Here is an 18,728-nt window from a genome sequence, read left to right on the forward strand (position 1 = left end):
CATGGTTTTGATTTGCATTTCCCTAATGATTAGTGATGCCGAGCACCTTTTCATGTATTTGTTAACCATTTGTATATCTTCTTTGGAAAATGCCTATTTTTTAATTGAATTGTTTGTGTTTTGCTATTGTATGAATTCTTTATATATTTTGGATATTTACCACTTATAAGATTGGCAAATAATTTCTTCCATTCCGTAGTTTGCCTTTTCATTTTGTTGAGGCTTTTCTTTGCTGTGCAGAAGCTTTTTAGTTTGATGCAGTCTCATTTATCTACTTTTGCTATTGTTGCTTTTGCTTTTGGTGCAAGTCTTAAAAAAAAAAAAAAATGCCATGACTGATGTCAAGGAGTTTTAAGGCTTTGGGTCTTACATGTATGTCTTTTAAATTTAACATTTTAAATGTTTAATCTTAGAGTCAATAGACAGGATTTATTATCTGATTCTTGGAATTTTTAAAAGAAGGGATATTATCTACATATATTTTTATAATTTGGGGATAACCAATTGCAGAATATTTTTGAGATTGAAAAAGAAGTGGTTATAACTTCTGTATCACTAGGAAATAAAGCAAAAATGAAGAATATAGCATATGGAAGAATGAAAGGAAAACATAAGGGAAAAATTTAATGAACAATATAACAAAAAACCAAATAGTACATGTGATAATTAAATGTTAATAGACAAAGTTTTAGATAAAGTAAAAATGAAATCCAATTTTGTACTGTTAACAAATATCTAACCTTAAACAAAATAAAGGAAATTAAAAAAAATAAAGGCAGAACCAAAGGTACAACAGATAAACACAATAAAGAAAGCAGAAGTGGCAATATTAATTAGGATAATTAATTAATTTAGAATGAAATAAAAAAGTTAACCATGACAAAATTTTAAAAAATGTATGCATTATAAAGTTTATGAAATACAACACTCAATTCTACAAGTAAAAACATTTTTTCGAGTAGAAGCAATTCATAAAAACTCATTCAATCATAATTGTGAGATTTTGACATATTTTTACTCTCAATTCTTGAAAGAGGAAACAAGAAAGAAAATAAATATCAAAAGATATGAATGGTATAATCGGTTTGATTTGGTAAATATATATCTAGTATTCTCTATAACCCATGGACATACTTTATTTTCAAAATCTGAACATTTCCACAAATTGATGACTCAGCTTAAACCCTCAAATTTCCAAAATGATAAATTGAATAGGCTACATTCCCTAATTATAAATGTAATTAATCTAAAAATTAAAGTTTAAACTGAAATATGCAAACATGGGGAAATGTTAACTCATTCCTTTATAGCAACTAAGAATATTGAATCATATAGAAAATTAATAATACATTTGTAAACAGGAAAACATCATTGGTACTGCAGCATGGCCAACGTTTTGTATTATGAACAAAGCTGTACACTAAGGCATATTAAAGTTTTCATTAATCACCTAGAGCATACAGTTATAAGCATACAAATCAAGTATTTAGATAAAAAGGTTTTCTTTTTTAAAGCAGACAGCAGAAGGAAAAAAATAACTAAACCAAAGCAAAAAATTAATTGGGTAGCAGTGAAACAGAATCCATATTCCACTTCTCTGAAAAAGTCCAAAGAAATAAGTTCCTGACCAGCCTGATACGCAAAAAGAGGACAAACCCAAATACATAAAATTAGGAATTTGAAAAGAGTATAATAATTGTCCTAATTTCTCTTAAGTTTATAATATTAAAAATGGCTTTTAAAAATCTGGAAGATTTTTCTAGAAAAAATACAAATGTTGAAAGTTGAATCAAGATTTTTTGAAAAACGATCAACAACTTTTCTAGGTATTATTTCTCAAAAAAGCTAAAAGTATTCTTTTAAATGTAAAAGGACTAGAAAATTCCTATGCCATAAAATATTTACCAGGCATTTCAAAATGAAGTCGTTTTCTAGTTAATTTTATAAAATTGCATGATTCTAATACCAAAAACTGACAAAGATAGCAAAAAAAAAAGAATAAAATTGTGTTTTCCAAAAGTATTGTACTGAAAATTAGTTATGTCTAAGACTTGATGTATCTTTCTCTCTTTTTCATTTTTTTTCTAATGGTGAGATTTCAGGACTTCAACAGGGATAGCACAGTTTTGATCATAACCTTTCCTAGATTTAATGGTTGCAAAGTTGCCTAAAATTGTCATCATTCTTAGCAATTTAAGAGTAAAGGTAAGCTAACAGAAAGAGGGAGATGGACAAGGGTCAGAGACATGGAGAGAAGGGAGGTGAGCTCTAAGATGCTTATTTTGCAAAGTGGGGAAACATATGATACTGTTAATGGTTACTGAACAAAAAATGGAGGTATCCACATGACATTTGAGAAACTCAAAATAGTGTCTTCACCTATGTGCAGATTACAGGCGAAGAGCAATGAGGTAAGTGACATTAGTTCTAATCTATCAGAATAGAGTCTCTAAACATCACCCCACTTTAATAAATTGAGAAAGTGGTATGTGCATATTTTTTAAAGATAATGCAAGTGACTAGCAGGAAAACCAACAAATCAAATCTGTTAGAAGTAATTCCCTTCGAGGAATAGAAGTGAAGGTGGTATGGAGTGGTATGAAGTTACTTCTTACTTTAAATTGTTTTGTAACTTTTTTTTTAAAACCATGTTTTAATATGTTAAGACTTCTGTAATGACTGTGTACAAAATTTACTTTCAGCAAAGTTGGTGGAAGACAGTAATTTAGGATGTAGACCAATATAAGCATAACATGGCTCTTCGAATTTGATAAACTTCAGTTTAAATCTTGGCTTTACCAACTATGAGAGTATATTGGTTTTGGAGGAGTCCCTAAACCTCTCTAAGCTTCCTCTGAACATACCGGTGCTTACACCTAACACATAAGGTTATTTTGACCTTTGAGATTGAGGTAATTTTCTAAAGCACTCAGAACAGATAAAGGGGGCACTTAATATTAATTGTTATACTTAAGCATTGTTACAGCAATTGTAACTGTAAATGTTATAGTCAACTTATTCTTTTGATCTCCTATTTATGTCTGAGTCTATGCATTTCTAAGTGGAGATTTCTTAAATACTAATGGCCACAAAAGTCCTTTCAGCTATTTGTAGAGATCGAAAATTGTTTTTTATTACCTCGCTTTAGACGCATCATAATGTAATGGAAGAACCCAGCATTTGTTTGACTCCCTCCACTTGGGCAAGTCATTTAATCCAATTTAAGCCACTCCATTTATAAAATGATTTTGCTGGAGCATCAACCTACTCAAGGTTATTGTGAGTCAGATGTTCCTGTGAGGTGCTGATCACATATCTCCTTGTGTCATGACTGTAAAATAAGTGAATAAAATATCCCATTGAATGTGGAGCAGTTGTGAGATCCCACACTTCTGTCTAGCCCTTGTCTGTAATGTTTGGCTCTGAGGCCGAGGGAATTTTTTTGACCTCTGAAATGGGATTTGGTTCGTCAAAAAATAATAATAATAATAATGATGTGCTTTCTGATGCATAAAAAAGCCTGTTTACTTCTGTCAGGTGAATCTAATAATCTAAAATATCAACATCCTTTTAGTAAATTCATTTCACCACTAAATGATATCCTCATACACCATACGAGTTCAGTATATATAATTCCACTGTTGAATGGTTTTGCATAAAAATTTGCTCTTCATTTTTCTTTTATGAAAAAAATCATGTAAATATCCTTTATGATAATTTTTACTTTTCAAGTCATTCAAGTGTAAATTGGGTAGATTCTGTTTAGAAATTGACTTGCAGAGAAGTTATTTTTCAGGATATTGCTACAAAAAGGTTTGAAAAATATAGAATGTGGGAGACAGGAAGAGGAACTTGAATTTTAATTGTATCTCTACAAAGAAAACTCTCGGCAAGTGTACTCACCCATTCAGTAAATATTTGTTATGGGTAAGACTGATTGTGAGATGACAAAAAGGATTCCTGCTTACAAATTAGTACAGCAGCAGGTCCGAAGTAGGTCTGCTGGAAACAAAACAGTCTATTTTCATGTTGAAAAACAGTATACAATATGTTAAAATCTTACACCACCTATTCAAAAAAGCAAGTATTTAAAGGAAATTTGCTCTGCTCTCTGTCCCCACGCTTTCCACCTCTAGTGTTTTTTCCATTCATCATAGTGCCAGTACTGGTATAAAAGGGACAAATTTAGAGACTGTTCCTTTTGTTTGCACTAATTGGTCCTTCCACTGTGTTAAGGAGACTGCATTTTTGAGCTGGATCTTTTTGTTGGACTTTGGCTCCCAAGAAATACCTCAAAAAAACTCCTTGTTGGGAGCACCTCTCTGTGTGTTCTATCTGTTCTAAAGGCTGCAAAGAATTGTGACATAATTCCAAGACACCCCTGGGGAGGGAGGGGGCTCTACCTAAGTCTGCTTTTCTTGGGAGGGCTGCTCTGCAGATGTAGTGAAGGAAAAAAAAAAAAGATAGCACATAATAGGGCTAAAGATTAAAGACGGTGAACTGCTGAACCCACTAGATCCAGTCAGAGCAGGATCAGGAAGCCAATGAAGAGGAAATGTCTGTTTGGCTTGACTTTTTCAGTTGCAAGAAACAGAGGGCTATCTGGCAGGCTTGACCAGTGGCAGCACCATGGCCAGAAATGCTCAGGCTGTGTGACAGATGCCAGGGAGAGCATCAAAAGGGACCACACCATCACTCAAGCCATCACTCTGCATTCCTATTAGAACATCTAAGTTTATTATCGACATCCAGAAATTCAACTTTCAAATATGTTTTAGGACCGCACTACCTGCCTAAGCCTGGAGCAGCTCACCTACATTAAAATATGGGTAATTTTGTATTTAAGATTATGTTTTACTCCATCAAATTCACAGGACAGTAAAGCATGTTAATATTAATTTTATTACTTTACAACTATGGTCACTTACAATCTCACACATAAAGTACATATAGTGAATTGCAGAAGAGCTAATAATCCAAAATTCTAATCCCCCAAGATCATTTCTACTATGCATTCTATATTATTATATTTCAAAAGAAAAAAAGTAGGAAAAATGTTCTGACTCCATTCTAATATTATCATTAAGGTGATATTTGAAGAAGACCAAGATGTGGTTTAATTTTTTAAAAAATGCTCTCTTATCCTAGACAAATACCTCTATTTAGAAGTTACTTTACACATGGCCATTAAACTATAGCAACAGTTGGAGTACTAGCAGTAGACCTAATACATCAATGGCACAAAGCAAAATTAAGCCAAATGAGTAAATAATATAAGGAAGTTGTTTATAAATTGTTTAAGATTAACTTTACCATCTACATCTTCTATAACATGATTAATTATATTTGTTATCAGGTACATTATCTAATTCCTAGGATCAAAAACAAAGTAGACATTTTTTTGAAAGGAGAATGAATTTACACATTCAAACCCTTTTTGATTAAAATTTGCAGAATTTTCAGAAGTTAGAAAACCTAGTTTCAAGTCATCATTTTTCTAGAGCTGAGTTTCTTTGCCTGGCCAATAGTTGGGTTGTAGCAAATGGTCACTTGTAGTACAGTTTTCCTTTCTGATTCTTGTAGACACCATGGTTCTTTCTCTCTTGGTTCTGAAGCTTCTGTGTTTTGAAACATAATTTTTCTTCAAAGCAAAAAGTACTGCAATACTTAGGAATATGGACATTATCCCAAGCATCATGGTTAGTCCCAGATATATGTGTCTAGAAGAAGAAAGAATCTCAGTCTTAATTATTATAACTATCCAACTTCAAATAAAATATGAAAAGAAAGTTACAGTATCACTAAAAATACCAATATCAATGAAATCAATATCATTAAAACCATCATGAGGATGGTTTTCCTTAAGAATGCAGATTCAGTGGCTATAAAAGGCCTTTCTATGAACATCTGACAGATACTGAAGGCAGTAACGCAGTAAGCTAGTATTTTTAGTAGTACCATCATTTGCAGTTACTGCTAATTATATAATCAGTTCCATCCTCTCTAAATTACTCCTTTAGACCAGGTGACTACATCCCTGTTTTCCCAGAACAGTCCCAGCTTATGCTAGTGTTGTCCTAGTGTAATTTTTAATAGTGCCCTCTTTCACTCTCAAAAGCATCCGGGTTTGAATGATAAATTATGTGGTTACCCTTGCCCAAAGGCATTTCTACAGAAAAACTGCAAGAATCAATGTTAAGGGGAAATGGAACTCTCAGTAGAGTAGACTGACTTAAGAACAAACCAGAGCTTTAAACCATTTCTTCCATGAGAAGCCTTTAGTTCTACATTCTATTGTAAGACAGGAAGATTTGAAAGTGCAGGTTGAATGATTCACACTGGTTACCTTGTTCGTACACTCATATCTCTGATTGAGTAACATTGTCTTTACGTTAAAATACAGCCTTAGGAAATGTGAATAAAGTGCCCATTCTACTCATAGATGAGGTCCCTTTCAAAGACCAAAATAAATTTCTCACATAACAGCAAAGCCTATTAAATCAAACACATATTTGAGAATGTCGGCTCAATTCACATCCAACTTCCAACTTACATGGTTCAGCACCAAGTTTATTTCCCTAGAGAATACTCAGATTGTAAATTAAAAAAAAAAATCCTTGCTTTTTAAGTCATTGAAGCTTTGCTTTAAGCAATAAGGGGACTAAATGTTTGATGAATTGAATTGAATGATACTATAGTGAAAAACCATGCCCCTGAGCCCCTTACACACTCACACACACAGAGAAAACCTTTTACTTTTATGCATTTCAAGTACTGGAATAATTGAACATTAGTTTGGCAATAAAAGCCGGACAGATTCAGAGCCAAATCCAACTCTTGCCCAGGGGGATTATATCTGACGTAAATGGGACAGTTTGGCTCAGTTTGAAAAAGAATAGAATTAAACCCCAAATGTGACCTAAATTTCAATGCTTCTGAGTTTCAGAGAATTACTCACTTGTGTGCATAAACTTTCAAAATTCTAATCTATTCTAAAATTTTATGTCGTTTTAAAAAAATGATTATGCATTTAAAATGGGAGTCAAGATTAAAAGGAAAAATATAGCAAAATAATCAAATAGTAGTAAAATTTTTCTATAAAACAGAACACCCTTTTTGATCAGACTATACTTATCCTTATGAGCAATGAAAATACATAAAGATTACTAGTGCATATTGCTTTGTGCAAACTTGGGATGTGATAGCAGTGCGATGAGGGAATGAGTTTGATATGATACCTGAAAGCATTTGAGTCATATAATCTGCAGGCTCCTCTACTTCCACATCTTTTAAATCCCCACTTGAGGCATGAAGTATCAATCAAAACTCCAAAATATACAGGAGATGGGATTCCTGCTGTGAGAAAAAAAACACATAATTGCTATTATAAAATAGATGTATATCTTTTTGGTTAGCCTATAACAAATGATTATCGGGAACCACACTCATTCCAAAAACTACTGATTTGGAGATAACGGGGCATCTGTGGGAGACCCAGAATATGCCACCCCAAAATATGCCTCTGGTTTAAAGATTATTTTGAGCTGATTATTTTGAGAAACAGAAGACAAAAGTAGAAGCTCCAAAGACAAAGCATATGTTTCCCAATTGTAAGGAAAACACATTTACAAAGGAAATTATTTGCAAGTGTCTCTCCCTATGTACCAGGAAGAGAAAGATCCTAGACTCAGGAAAGAACTCTCTGACCCTATTTTGCATAAAATCCAATAAACAAGAAGATAAATAAAAGATATCTAATAGTCAATTTGGGTTATTTGGTGTCTTAAAGTTCCTATCTATATACATTGTCTAGTTAAATAGATTGTTTGCCATTTAAAAAAACACGTAGGTGATAACTTTACAGTGCTCTTAATAATGTGAAGATGATCCTCAAGATTCAAATACTTGCCACCTTCTATGTGTTAAAATTTTCATAATGGCAAATTTTCAAACCTTCAAAAAATTAGAGAGGATGACATAATGAAACCTCATGCACCATCACTAACATTAACAATTATTAATATTTGTTGTTCCTTTGTCCTTTCTCTCTAACCCTGCAACCCACCCAATCTCCATCCAGAAACCTTTTTTTTTTTTTTTATGGGGAGGTGGTGATATTTTGAGATTTCTCAGGTATCATATCATTCTCCTTAAACATATTTCAAAACACATCTCTAACTGATGACATTTTTTAAACATGTCACTATGCCATTTGACACATGACACATTTTGTAATAATTCTTTAATCCTCTCGAAAGTCTATATTCAAACTTTTCTGAATGTCTTCAAGGCACTGTTTTAGAATTGGTTCATTCTCATCAGGATTTAAACCTGGTAAACACATTACATTTAGTTGATGACTCTTTATATCAGCTTCTTCCCCAACTTTTTTTTTTTCATACTAATGATTTTGAGGAAAGTCATTTGCCACAGCTTGTATTTAATTGTTGCTCTTCTCTGTGTTGTTTAATTTGTTCTCCTCTCCTTCACTTTCTGAATAATCTGGCAGTTAGCTCTTATATGGACTAAGGCAGGAACAAGGAACAGGCAGTTCTTTGTGTCTTGGCAGGAGTCTCATACTGCTTACCTGCCACTCTTAGTAATGTTGAAATGGCTCCGATGCTCAGGCTATGTCCTCCATTGTGAAGTGTTTTTTTTGTTTTAATCAATCTTCACCTTTTGCTTTTAGCAAATGTTGATGAGGTTGCAAAACATATTTTTGAAAACTTGTGTTATTTGTTGTGTACCAATTATTTAGAATTTTTCTATAAAAGAATGTTCCCCTGTGACTACGTACTTGATTACTTTGAAATATAGTTAGTGGCAGGATAAATGCTCAATTCTTCCCCTTTTTCAATTTGAAGAATAATGATACGGTTTTGATGACTGTTACTTTGAAGTCAGAGAGCCTGATTACTCCAGCTCCATTTTTCTTTTTCAGGATGTCTTTGGCTATTTTGGGTCTTTTGTGCATTCAAACAAATTTTAAAATATTTTGTTCAAGTTCTGTGAAAAATGTCCTTGGTAATTTGATAGTGATTGCATTGAATCTGTAGATTGCCTTGTGTAGTATAAGCATTTTGATTATATTGACTCTTCCAATCCAAGAGCATGGTATATCTTTCCATCTATTTGTGTCATCTTTGATTTCTTTCATCAGTGTCTTATAGTTTTCAGCGTACAAGACTTTTGTCTCTTGAGGTAGGATTTCTCCTAGGTATTTTATTCTTTTTAATGTGATGGTAAATGGGATTGCATCCCTAATTTCTCTTTCTGCTCTTTCATTGTTAGTGCATAGAAATGCAGTCGATTTCTGTGTATTGATTTTGTATCCTGTGACTTTGTCAGATTCATTGATAAGCTCTAACAGTCTTCTGGTAGAGTCTTTAGGATTCTCTAGGTATAGTATCATGTCATCTGCAAATAGGGATATTTTACTTCTTCCTTTCCAATCTGGATTCCTTTTATTTCTTTTACTTCTCTGATTGCTGTGGCTAGGACTTCCAAAACTATGTTGAACAGTAGTGGCAAGAGCAGACATCCTTATCTCGTTCCTGATCTCAGCAGGAATTTTTTCAGCTTTTCACCATTGAGAATGATGTTAGCTGTGGGTTTGTCATATATGGTCATTATTATTTTGAGGTAGTTTCCCTCTATGCCCACTTTCTGAAGGGTTTTTATCAGAAATTGGTGTTGGATATTGTCAAAGGCTTTTTCTGCATCTATTGAGAGGACCATGTGATTTTTATTCCTCAGTTTGTTAATGTGGTGTACCACACTGATTGATTTGTGGTTATTGAAGTATCCTTGCATCCCTGGGATAAATCCCACTTGATCATGATGTACAATCCTTTGAATGTGTTGTTGGATTTGGTTTGCTAGTATTTTGTTGAGGATTGTTGGATCTATGTTCATCAGTGAAATTGGCCCATAATTTTTGTGTTTGTGTGTGGTATCTTTTTCTGGTTTTGATATCAGGGTGATGGTGGCCTCATAGAATGAGTTTGGGAGAATCCCTTCCTCTGCAATTTTTTGAAATAGTTTCAGAAGGAGAGGTGTTAGCTCTTCTCTAAATGTTTGATAGAATTCGCCTGTGAAGCCATCTGGTCCTGGACTTTTGTTTGTTGGCAGTTTTTTAATCACAGTTTCAATTTCAGTACTTGTGATTGGTCCATTCATTTTTTCTATTTCATTTTGGTTTAGTCTTGGAAGATTGTACTTTACTAAGAATTTGTCCATTTCTTCTAGGTTTTCCATTTTATTGGCATATAGTAGTCTCTTATGATCCTTTGTATTTCTGTGATGTCTGTTGTTACTTCTCATTTTTCGTTTCTAATTTTATTGATTTGAGTCCTCTCACTCTTTTTCTTGGTAAGTCTGGCTAAGGGTTTATCAATTTTGTTGATCTTTTCAAAGAACCAGCTTTTCATTTCATTGATCTTTTCTGTGGTTTTCTTTGCTTCTATTTCATTGATTTCTGCTCTGATCTTTATGATTTCTTTCCTTCTACTAACTTTAGGTCTTGTCTGTTCTTCTCTAGATGCTTTAGATGTAAAGTTAGCTTGTTTATTTGAGCTTTTTCTTGTTTCCTGAGGTGGGCTTGTGAACTTTCTTCTTAGAATGGCTTTTGCTGCATCCCATAGGTTTTGGAGTATTGTATCTTCATTGTCATTTGCTGCTAGGTATTTTTAAATTTCCTCTTTGATTTCTTCAGTGATCCATTGGTTGTTTAGTAGCATGTTGTTGAGTCTCCACGTGTTTGTGTTTTTTGCAATTTTTTTTCTTGTTGATTTCTAGTCATATAGCGTTGTGGTCAGAAAAGATGCTTGAAATGATTTCAATTTTCTTAGAGTTACCGAGGTTGGATTTGTAGCCCAGAATGTGATCAATCTGGAGTTCCCATCGTGGCACAGTGGTTAACGAATCCGACTAGGAACCATGAGGTTGCGGGTTCGGTCCCTGCCCTTGCTCAGTGGGTTAACGATACGGCGTTGCCGTGGGCTGTGGTGTAGGTTGCACATGCGGCTCGGATCCCGTGTTGCTGTGGCTCTGGCGTAGGCCAGTGGCTACAGCTCCGATTTGACCCCTAGCCTGGGAATCTCCATATGCCGTGGGAGCAGCCCAAGAAATAGCAAAAAGACCAAAAAAAAAAAAAAAAAAAGAATGTGATCAATCTTAGAGAATATTCCATGTGCACTTGAGAAGAATGTGTATTCTGTTGCTTTTGGATGGAATGTCCTATAGATATCTATTAAGTCCATCTGGTCTAATGCATCATTCAGGGCCTGTGTTTCCTTATTGATTTTCTGTCTGGATGATCTGTCCATTGATGTAAGTGGAGTGTTAAAGCCCCACACTATTATTGCGTTATTGTCAATTTTTCCTTTTATGGTTGTTAGCAGTTGCCTTATATATTGTGGTGAACCTATGTTGGGTGTGTAGATTTTTAAAATTGTTATATCTTCTTCTTGGATTGATCCTTTGATCACTATGTAGTGACCTTCCTTGTCCCTTAAAATAGTCTTCATTTTAAAGTCTATTTTGTCTGATGTGAGTATTACTACTCCAGCTTTCTTTTGATTCCCTTTTGCATGGAATATTTTCTTCCATTCTCTCACTTTCAATTTGTATGTGTCCCTAGAAGTGAAGTGGGTCTCTTGAAGACAACATATATATGGATCTTGTTTTTGTATCCATTCAGCCAGTCTGTGTCTTTTGGTTGGGGCATTTAGTCCATTAACATTTAAGGTAATTATTGATATGAATGTTCTTATTGCCATTTTATTAACTGTTTTGTATTTGTTTTTGTTGCTACACCATCTTCAGCATCATCTTCAGCATCAACAGTCTAAAGTCTTTTTCATGGAGGCTGAGAATCTCCTGATCACTTAGCTGTTTTTCTGGGTTTTTTTCTTCTCCCTTTTCTGATTTATTGTTCTTTGTCTTCGTTTTTATAGGTTTTTTGTGTGGTGACCTTTTTACAGATAGAGTTGTAGCCTTTCTTACTTCTGGCTTCTGCCCCCCTTGTGGCTGAAGTCATTATAGGGGCTTGCTGTAGGCGTCCTGATGGGAGGGACTGATATCTGCCCACTGGTAGATGGAGCTGATTCCTGTCCCTCTGGGCAGTAGGGCTTTGTTTCTGGGTGAGATTAGAGGCAGCTTTGTGCCTGGGGGGTCTTTAGGAAGCCTGTTTACTGATGGGTGGGGCTGTGATCCCACCTGGATTGTTGTTAGGCCTGGGGCTTCTCAACACTGATTGGTGGGGCCAGATTTTCCCAAAATGGCCACCTCCAGAGAAAGGCATGCTGATGAATATTTTCCAGAGTTTTGCTTCCAATGCCCTTCCCCCACAACAAGCCACATTCACCCCTGTTTTCTGGGGCAGTCCTCTAAGAACTGCAGTCAGGTCTGACCCAGATTCCTATGGCAACTTTGCTTTGCCCTGGGACCCAGTGTACATGAAAGTCTGTGTGCACCTTTTAAGAATGAGGTCTCCATTTCCCCCAGTCCTGTGGAGCTCCTGTGCACAAGGCCCAGTGGCCTTCAATGCCAGATGCTCTGGGGGCTCTTTCTCCGACTGCCAGATCCCCAGGAGTGGGGACTTGAAATGGGGTTCAGAACTCTCACTCCTGTAGGTGAGTCTCTGTGATACAGTTACTTTCCCGTCTGTGGGGTTTCCTACCTGGGAGTTATGGGGTTTGTTATATCATGTAATCACCCCTCCTACCTCTTGATGTGGCCTCCTCTTTGTCTTCTGGAGTAGGATATCTTTTTGAAAGTTTCCCAGAAAATAGATCAGTGGAACAGGATAGAAAGCCCAGAATTAAACCCATGCATCTACAGCCAACTAATCTATGACAAAGGAGGCAAGAATATACAGTGGAGAAAAGACAGCTTGTTCAGTAAGGGGTGCTGGGAAAACTGGACAGCCATATGTAAAAGAATGAAATTAGAACACTCCCTAACACCATACACTAAAATAAACTCAAAATGAATTAAAGACCTAGATATAAGACAAGATACTGTAAAACTCCTAAAGGAAAACATAGGCCAAACACTCTCTGCCATAAACAACAGCAACATTTTCTCAGATCCACCTCTTACTTCTCAGATCCCCCTCCTACTGCTCAATACCAAAAACCAAACAATCCCATCAAAAAATTGACAGAAAATCTAAACAGACGATTCTCCAAAGAAGACATGTGGATGGCCAAAAAACACATGAAAAGATGTCATCTATATAATACACTCTTTGGAGTTGTTTTTAAGAATTTCTTTGGTTCTTTTAATCATTTTAAATTATATAAAATCTGTGCATGGTTTCAAATTAAAAATTATACAATAGTTGCATTTACAAAGTCTCATTCCATCCTCCTCTCTCCCCTCTTTCCTTTCTTCCCTAACAGGTAACCTTTTTTTTAAAAAAAAAAGATGATTAGTTTTTAGTTTATATTTCCATGGCTTTTTTTTTTTTATATGAGCATTTTGCTTTCTTCACTTAACAGCATATCTTAGAGATCAGTTGATATAAATTAGGTCCCTCCAAAATTCATGTTAAAGCCCTAACCCCTAATGTAATTGCATGTGGAAACAAAGTAATCAAGGAGACAACTAAGGTCAAATGAGGTGATAATGGTGGGGCCCTAATCTGATGGGCCTGTGTCCTTATAAGAAGAGACACCAAAGATCCTTCTCTCTCTTTTACCTTATGTACACAGAGGAAGTGTCATATGAATGCACAGTGTGAAGAAGGTTGTATACAAATTATGAAGAGAGGTCTCACCAGAGACCAACCCTGTTGGCACACTGATCTTGGACTTTGCAGCCTTCAGAACTATGAGAAAATAACTTTTGTGTTGCTTAAGGCCCTTAATCCATGGTGTTTGTTATGACAGCAAGTATTGACTAATAAACTTGGAGACAGAGATTTTTCCCCATTTGTTCTTATAGCTGCATAGTATTCTACTACTATAGTTTATTTAGCCGGAATCATACTGAAGGACATTTAGACTGCTTGCAATGGCACTATTGTAAATAATGCCACAATGATTGAACATCCATAAGATTAAACTCCATATTTTCCTAGCAAATTTTTGGCATCAAGTCCTAGAAGTGAAGCTGCTAGGTCAAAAGATAAAAATCTGTATATAATTTTGTTATTGCCAAATATTCCTTCCCAGAAATAGTATAATTTTCTCAACAATAATATATAAGTGTATCTATTTTCTATCTGTATTGTAGTACAGGACAAACAACATTTGGTAGTTTGCCAATCTGGGCAATATGAATTAATAATGTAGCATAGTTTTAATTTGTACTTTTCTTATTATGAGGGACCTTCACCACCTTTTTATATATTGAGGTATTTACATTTATTTTTCCGTAAAATGGTTGTTTATAACTTTTACCCACTTTTCTCTTAGGGTGTTGATCTTATTGTTCTCTATACTTAGGAATTCTCTTTATAATAAGGATATCAGTCACTTGTCTGTTATATGGAATGAAGAAAAATTGTTGACAGTTTGTCATTTGCTTTATGATATATTTGTCATTTTCAATTTTTTATTTTTATATAACTTTTAAAGGTTACTTTCCATTTACAGTATTTACAAAATATTGACTATATTCCCCATGTTGTATAATGCATTCTTGAGCCTACCGTACACCTAGTAGTTTGTATCTTCCATTTCCTCACCCCTATGTTTCCCCTCCCTGCCTCTCCCCACTGGTAACTACCAACTAGTTCATTCTCTATATCTGTGGGTTTGCTTTTTTAAAGTTATATTCACTAGTTTGTTATATTTTTAGATTCCAATATAAGTGATACCTTACAGTATTAAGCATATTTTCTTTTACTTGGGATCTTTTTCATGCTGTGGTGTACATCTTTGTTCCTAAAGGGAGGTAGATAGACTAATTCCAACAAGGGATGTACTTTAGGCTCAGTAACTTTTTTTTCTAGATAACCTCTGTTTGATTTTGTAGATTTAGAGCCAGACACAATGGCATACACCTCCATTTTTGTTGTTTTCTTTATTTTATCAAAATTCTATTGGGAGTTCCCATTGTGGCACAGGGGAAACAAATCCAACTAGTATCCATGAGGATGTGGGTTTGATCCCTGGCCTTCCTGTGGCTGTGACTGTGGTGTAGGCCAGCAGCTGTAGGTCTGATTTGACCCCTAGCCCAGGAACTTCCATATGCTTGCTGTAGGAGTATCCCTAGAAAGCAAAAAAAAAAAAAAAAAAAAAAAAAAATTGTATCCTCATGTATATCCATTTTAATATCGAGTTATCATTAATATCAAGAGTTATCATATTTATTTGAAGGTCTGAATTTGTTTTTCTTTCAGGTAGTTCTGTCAAATTTCAGAGGAACATTTACAATGGTTTCATTTTTCTTAAGAATATAAACTCTGTAAGGACAAAACCTCATGGGATTTATTCACTATTTTCCATGAGTTATAACTAATGGATATTGATAAATTTGGTAGTTGAAGAAAAATTCCAGTTATGTTTAAAAAATCACAAACTCAAATCCGTACTGCTTTGATTGTTTGAATGATCTTATCTTTCTACCAATGATATATCCTAGAATTCCTTCCATTTAAAAACCAAAAAAAATTACATTTAGATTTCATCTTTTCTTCCTGATTCATTTTTTGCTTTCCTCTCAGCTTTTTCATAATAGCAATGGATTTTTTTTTACAGTAGACCAGTATGGAAAGAGACAAGATTGTTTAAAAAAAAAGTCATTACTGTTATAAAATCACTTTATTATGGATATAAAATTGGTTCTCAATAAACTTTTGAAAAAGGGAAGACAGTAAGTAGTCAGGGCAAGGAGAGAGGGAAGGAAGAAATAAAGTACATAGGAAAATTAATGAAAAAATGGGGATCTGCCACTTATTTATTTACGTGTGAAAATTCTGTAAAGATATTTAGAAAAATATTCAGAATACACTTGTGATAGACTGGGAGTTTGGGGTTAGTAGATGCAAACTATTGCATTTGGAGTAAGCAATGAGGTCCTACTGTATAGCACAGGGAACTATATCCAATCACTTGTGATGGAACATGATGGAAGATAATATGAGAAAAAGAATGTATTTATATGTATATCTGGGTCACTTTGCTGTACAACAGAAATTGAAAAAACATTATAAATCCACTATAAAAATATAATTAGCATGATAAAATATATACTTGTGATGACTACCATAATTAAAGCAGACTATACTTACCAAGAACTCTTACTGCTAAGGTGTAGATACCCAGGGCAAAAGACTTAAGTTGTGGCTTAATGCACCTACAAACAACAAAAGCATTATTTAAAAAAAAGAATAATACATTAAAGCCAATAGTAATGTCAATGATAATCTACTGAACATACATTAAATGATTAGAATTCAAGTAGCTCTTACGGAGAACCCGTCAGTGTCCTAGCTTAGGGAAAGCAAGTTATGTTAAAAGCCGTCTTCCAGGAGTTCCCGTTGTGGCTCAGTGGTTAACGAATCTGACTAAGAACCATGAGGTTGCAGGTTCGATCCCTGGCCTTGCTCAGTGGGTTAAGAATCTGGTGTTGCTGTGAGCTGAGCTGTGCTGTGAGCTGTGGTGTAGGTTGCAGATGTGGCTTGGATCCCGCATTGCTGTGGCTCTGGCATAGGCTGGCAGCTACAGCTCCGATTAGACCCCTAGCCTGGGAACCTCCATATGCCTCAGGTGCAGCCCTAGAAAAAGGCAAAAAGCCAAAAAGCCAAAAAAAAAAAAAAAAAAAGCCGTCTTCCGTTATAGGCTATGCATCAAGGAGTTTATAGTCAATATTTCTAAAACGTAAATCACTCTTACATGACGTATTCAAATGGTTTGGAATAAAGTCAGTTTTAGTCAGTAAAGTAACAAAGATTCACAGAAAAAAATCTAAAAATTTGTAAGAATATGAGACACAATAAGGGATTAGTAATCTGTAACTAGTTTTTGTGAGTTTTGCTCTAAAACACAGGACCATTCTGATACAAGTTGATACAATCAGAATCACTGTGGCATACCAAGTGTTCTTGCCAAATAGTAAGGACCTGAATTTACCAGCCAAATACAAGAATATCTAAAATAACAAGAACATCCTTAGTATGACTGCAGAGCTTAAACTGATGGATTGCCTATAGATTTTAATAGTAATAATCATGGAAGTTCCTGTTGTGGCTCAGCAGTAATGAGCTAAACTAGTATCCATCAGGATGCAGGTTTGATCCCTGGCCTTTTTCAGTGAGTTAAGTATCTAGTGTAGGTCACAGACACAGCTCAGATCTGGTGTTGCTGTGGTGTAGGCCAGCAGTTGTAGCTCTGATTCGACCTCTAGCCTGGGAACTTCCATATTCTGCAACTTTGGCCCTAAAAAGAAAAAAAAAATTGATAATCATGATTAAATGCAATAACCACTGAATATTAACCATGGTAGTAAGTTCTTCATATGTATAAAATCATTTAACCTCTGCTTTTTTTTTTTTTTTTTTTGTCTTTTTGCCATTTCTTGGGCCACTCCTGTGGCATATTGAGGTTCCCAGGCTAGGGGTCGAATCAGAGCTGTTGCCACCAGGCTACGCCACAGCCACAGAAACATGGGATCCAAGCCGTGTCTGCAACCCACATCACAGCTCATGGCAACGCCGGATCCTTAACCCACTGAGCAAGGCCAGGGATTGAACCTGCAACCTCATGGTTCCTAGTCAGATTCGTTAACCACTGAGCCACGACAGGAACTCCGACCTCTGCTTTAAAACAGGTAAAAAATCACAACTTTTCTCTTTAAAGCAAAGGACATTTTCTTCTGACATCAAAATGTGGTTCATTTCATGGGGTGAGGTGAGGAAATGTGGTGAGGAAATTTCTTCCTCTAGAAGCCTAATTATTTCCTTGGCCCAGGTGACTTGGTACAATATAAGGAAATGTTGAAGAAATAAGTACCCATGAAGAACTATCCTGGTCTGAAAACTCTGGGGCCATGCTTTCCCCTCAAACCCAAGCTCCCATCTGAAAAACATCAACAGCTCATGTTCTCCATAATCCTTCTTAAGAAAAACAGATTTGTGGATGTTAGGTCTCATTTTCTGTTGATCTTTCCTAATTGATTTCCATATTAATTGTGGGAAATTAAAGATGTATATAATATTTTTATTAGTTTCATTTTAGAAAAACTTAATATTCATCCTTGGTTGTGTGAATTAATTTAAAATCACCAAATCCATCTCAAAAGATTGGTTTCCAGTAAAAATTTGACTTTTCATGTTTAATAATTTTATTAAAATTTTTTATATCTTTAGGTGATTTTGATCTGTAGTATAACAGTAATATTTACAACACTAATTCAATAAGGAGGAAAATTTTATCATTAAAAATACTTGTTACAAAACTAATATTTTAAATGTTGAATTTATGTGTATATTTTATAGAGGTCTATTTTAGGAAAGCCAATAAAAATGTACAAGCATAAGTTATAATAGAAAAATTTCTATTCAACCAACTTTTAAATTTATATATTTATCTCTAATTTTAGTAAAATTTTCATAATATAAAAGTTATATTTTTTCCATTTTAAAATGTATAATACAGTTGCATTTGGTACATTTACCAAATGCAAACAAATGTTATGCAAGCATTAGTATTGTCTAGTTCTATTTTTATCATCCAAAGAGGAAATCTTACCCACTAAACAGTCACTTCCCTGTCTTC

General features: G+C 34.7%; 1 protein-coding gene across 3 annotated transcripts in view; it reads right to left on the reverse strand.

Moving 5' to 3' along the window:
• Positions 1-4,883: 4,883 nt before the first annotated feature.
• SLCO1C1 (solute carrier organic anion transporter family member 1C1) overlaps positions 4,884-18,728 on the reverse strand; it is an 80,811-nt gene continuing 66,966 nt past the window's right edge. For 2 of the 3 annotated variants that reach the window (XM_021092255.2, XM_003126445.7), the window contains 3 exons: positions 16,244-16,308; positions 7,239-7,356; positions 4,884-5,720 (listed from right to left, as the gene is read on the reverse strand). In XM_021092255.2, coding sequence (XP_020947914.1) covers positions 5,498-5,720; positions 7,239-7,356; positions 16,244-16,308 — 406 coding nt within the window. In that variant the 3' untranslated portion in view covers positions 4,884-5,497. The remainder of the gene's footprint in view (positions 5,721-7,238; positions 7,357-16,243; positions 16,309-18,728) is intronic. The other variant, XM_084956626.1, reaches the window with a different exon arrangement.

The sequence above is a fragment of the Sus scrofa genome, chromosome 5 (assembly GCF_054392235.1).
Source record: "Sus scrofa isolate SSC_HxYL_T2T_F1_AM1 chromosome 5, Sscrofa_HxYL_maternal_Yorkshire_Landrace_v2.0, whole genome shotgun sequence".
Taxonomy (NCBI): domain Eukaryota; kingdom Metazoa; phylum Chordata; class Mammalia; order Artiodactyla; family Suidae; genus Sus; species Sus scrofa.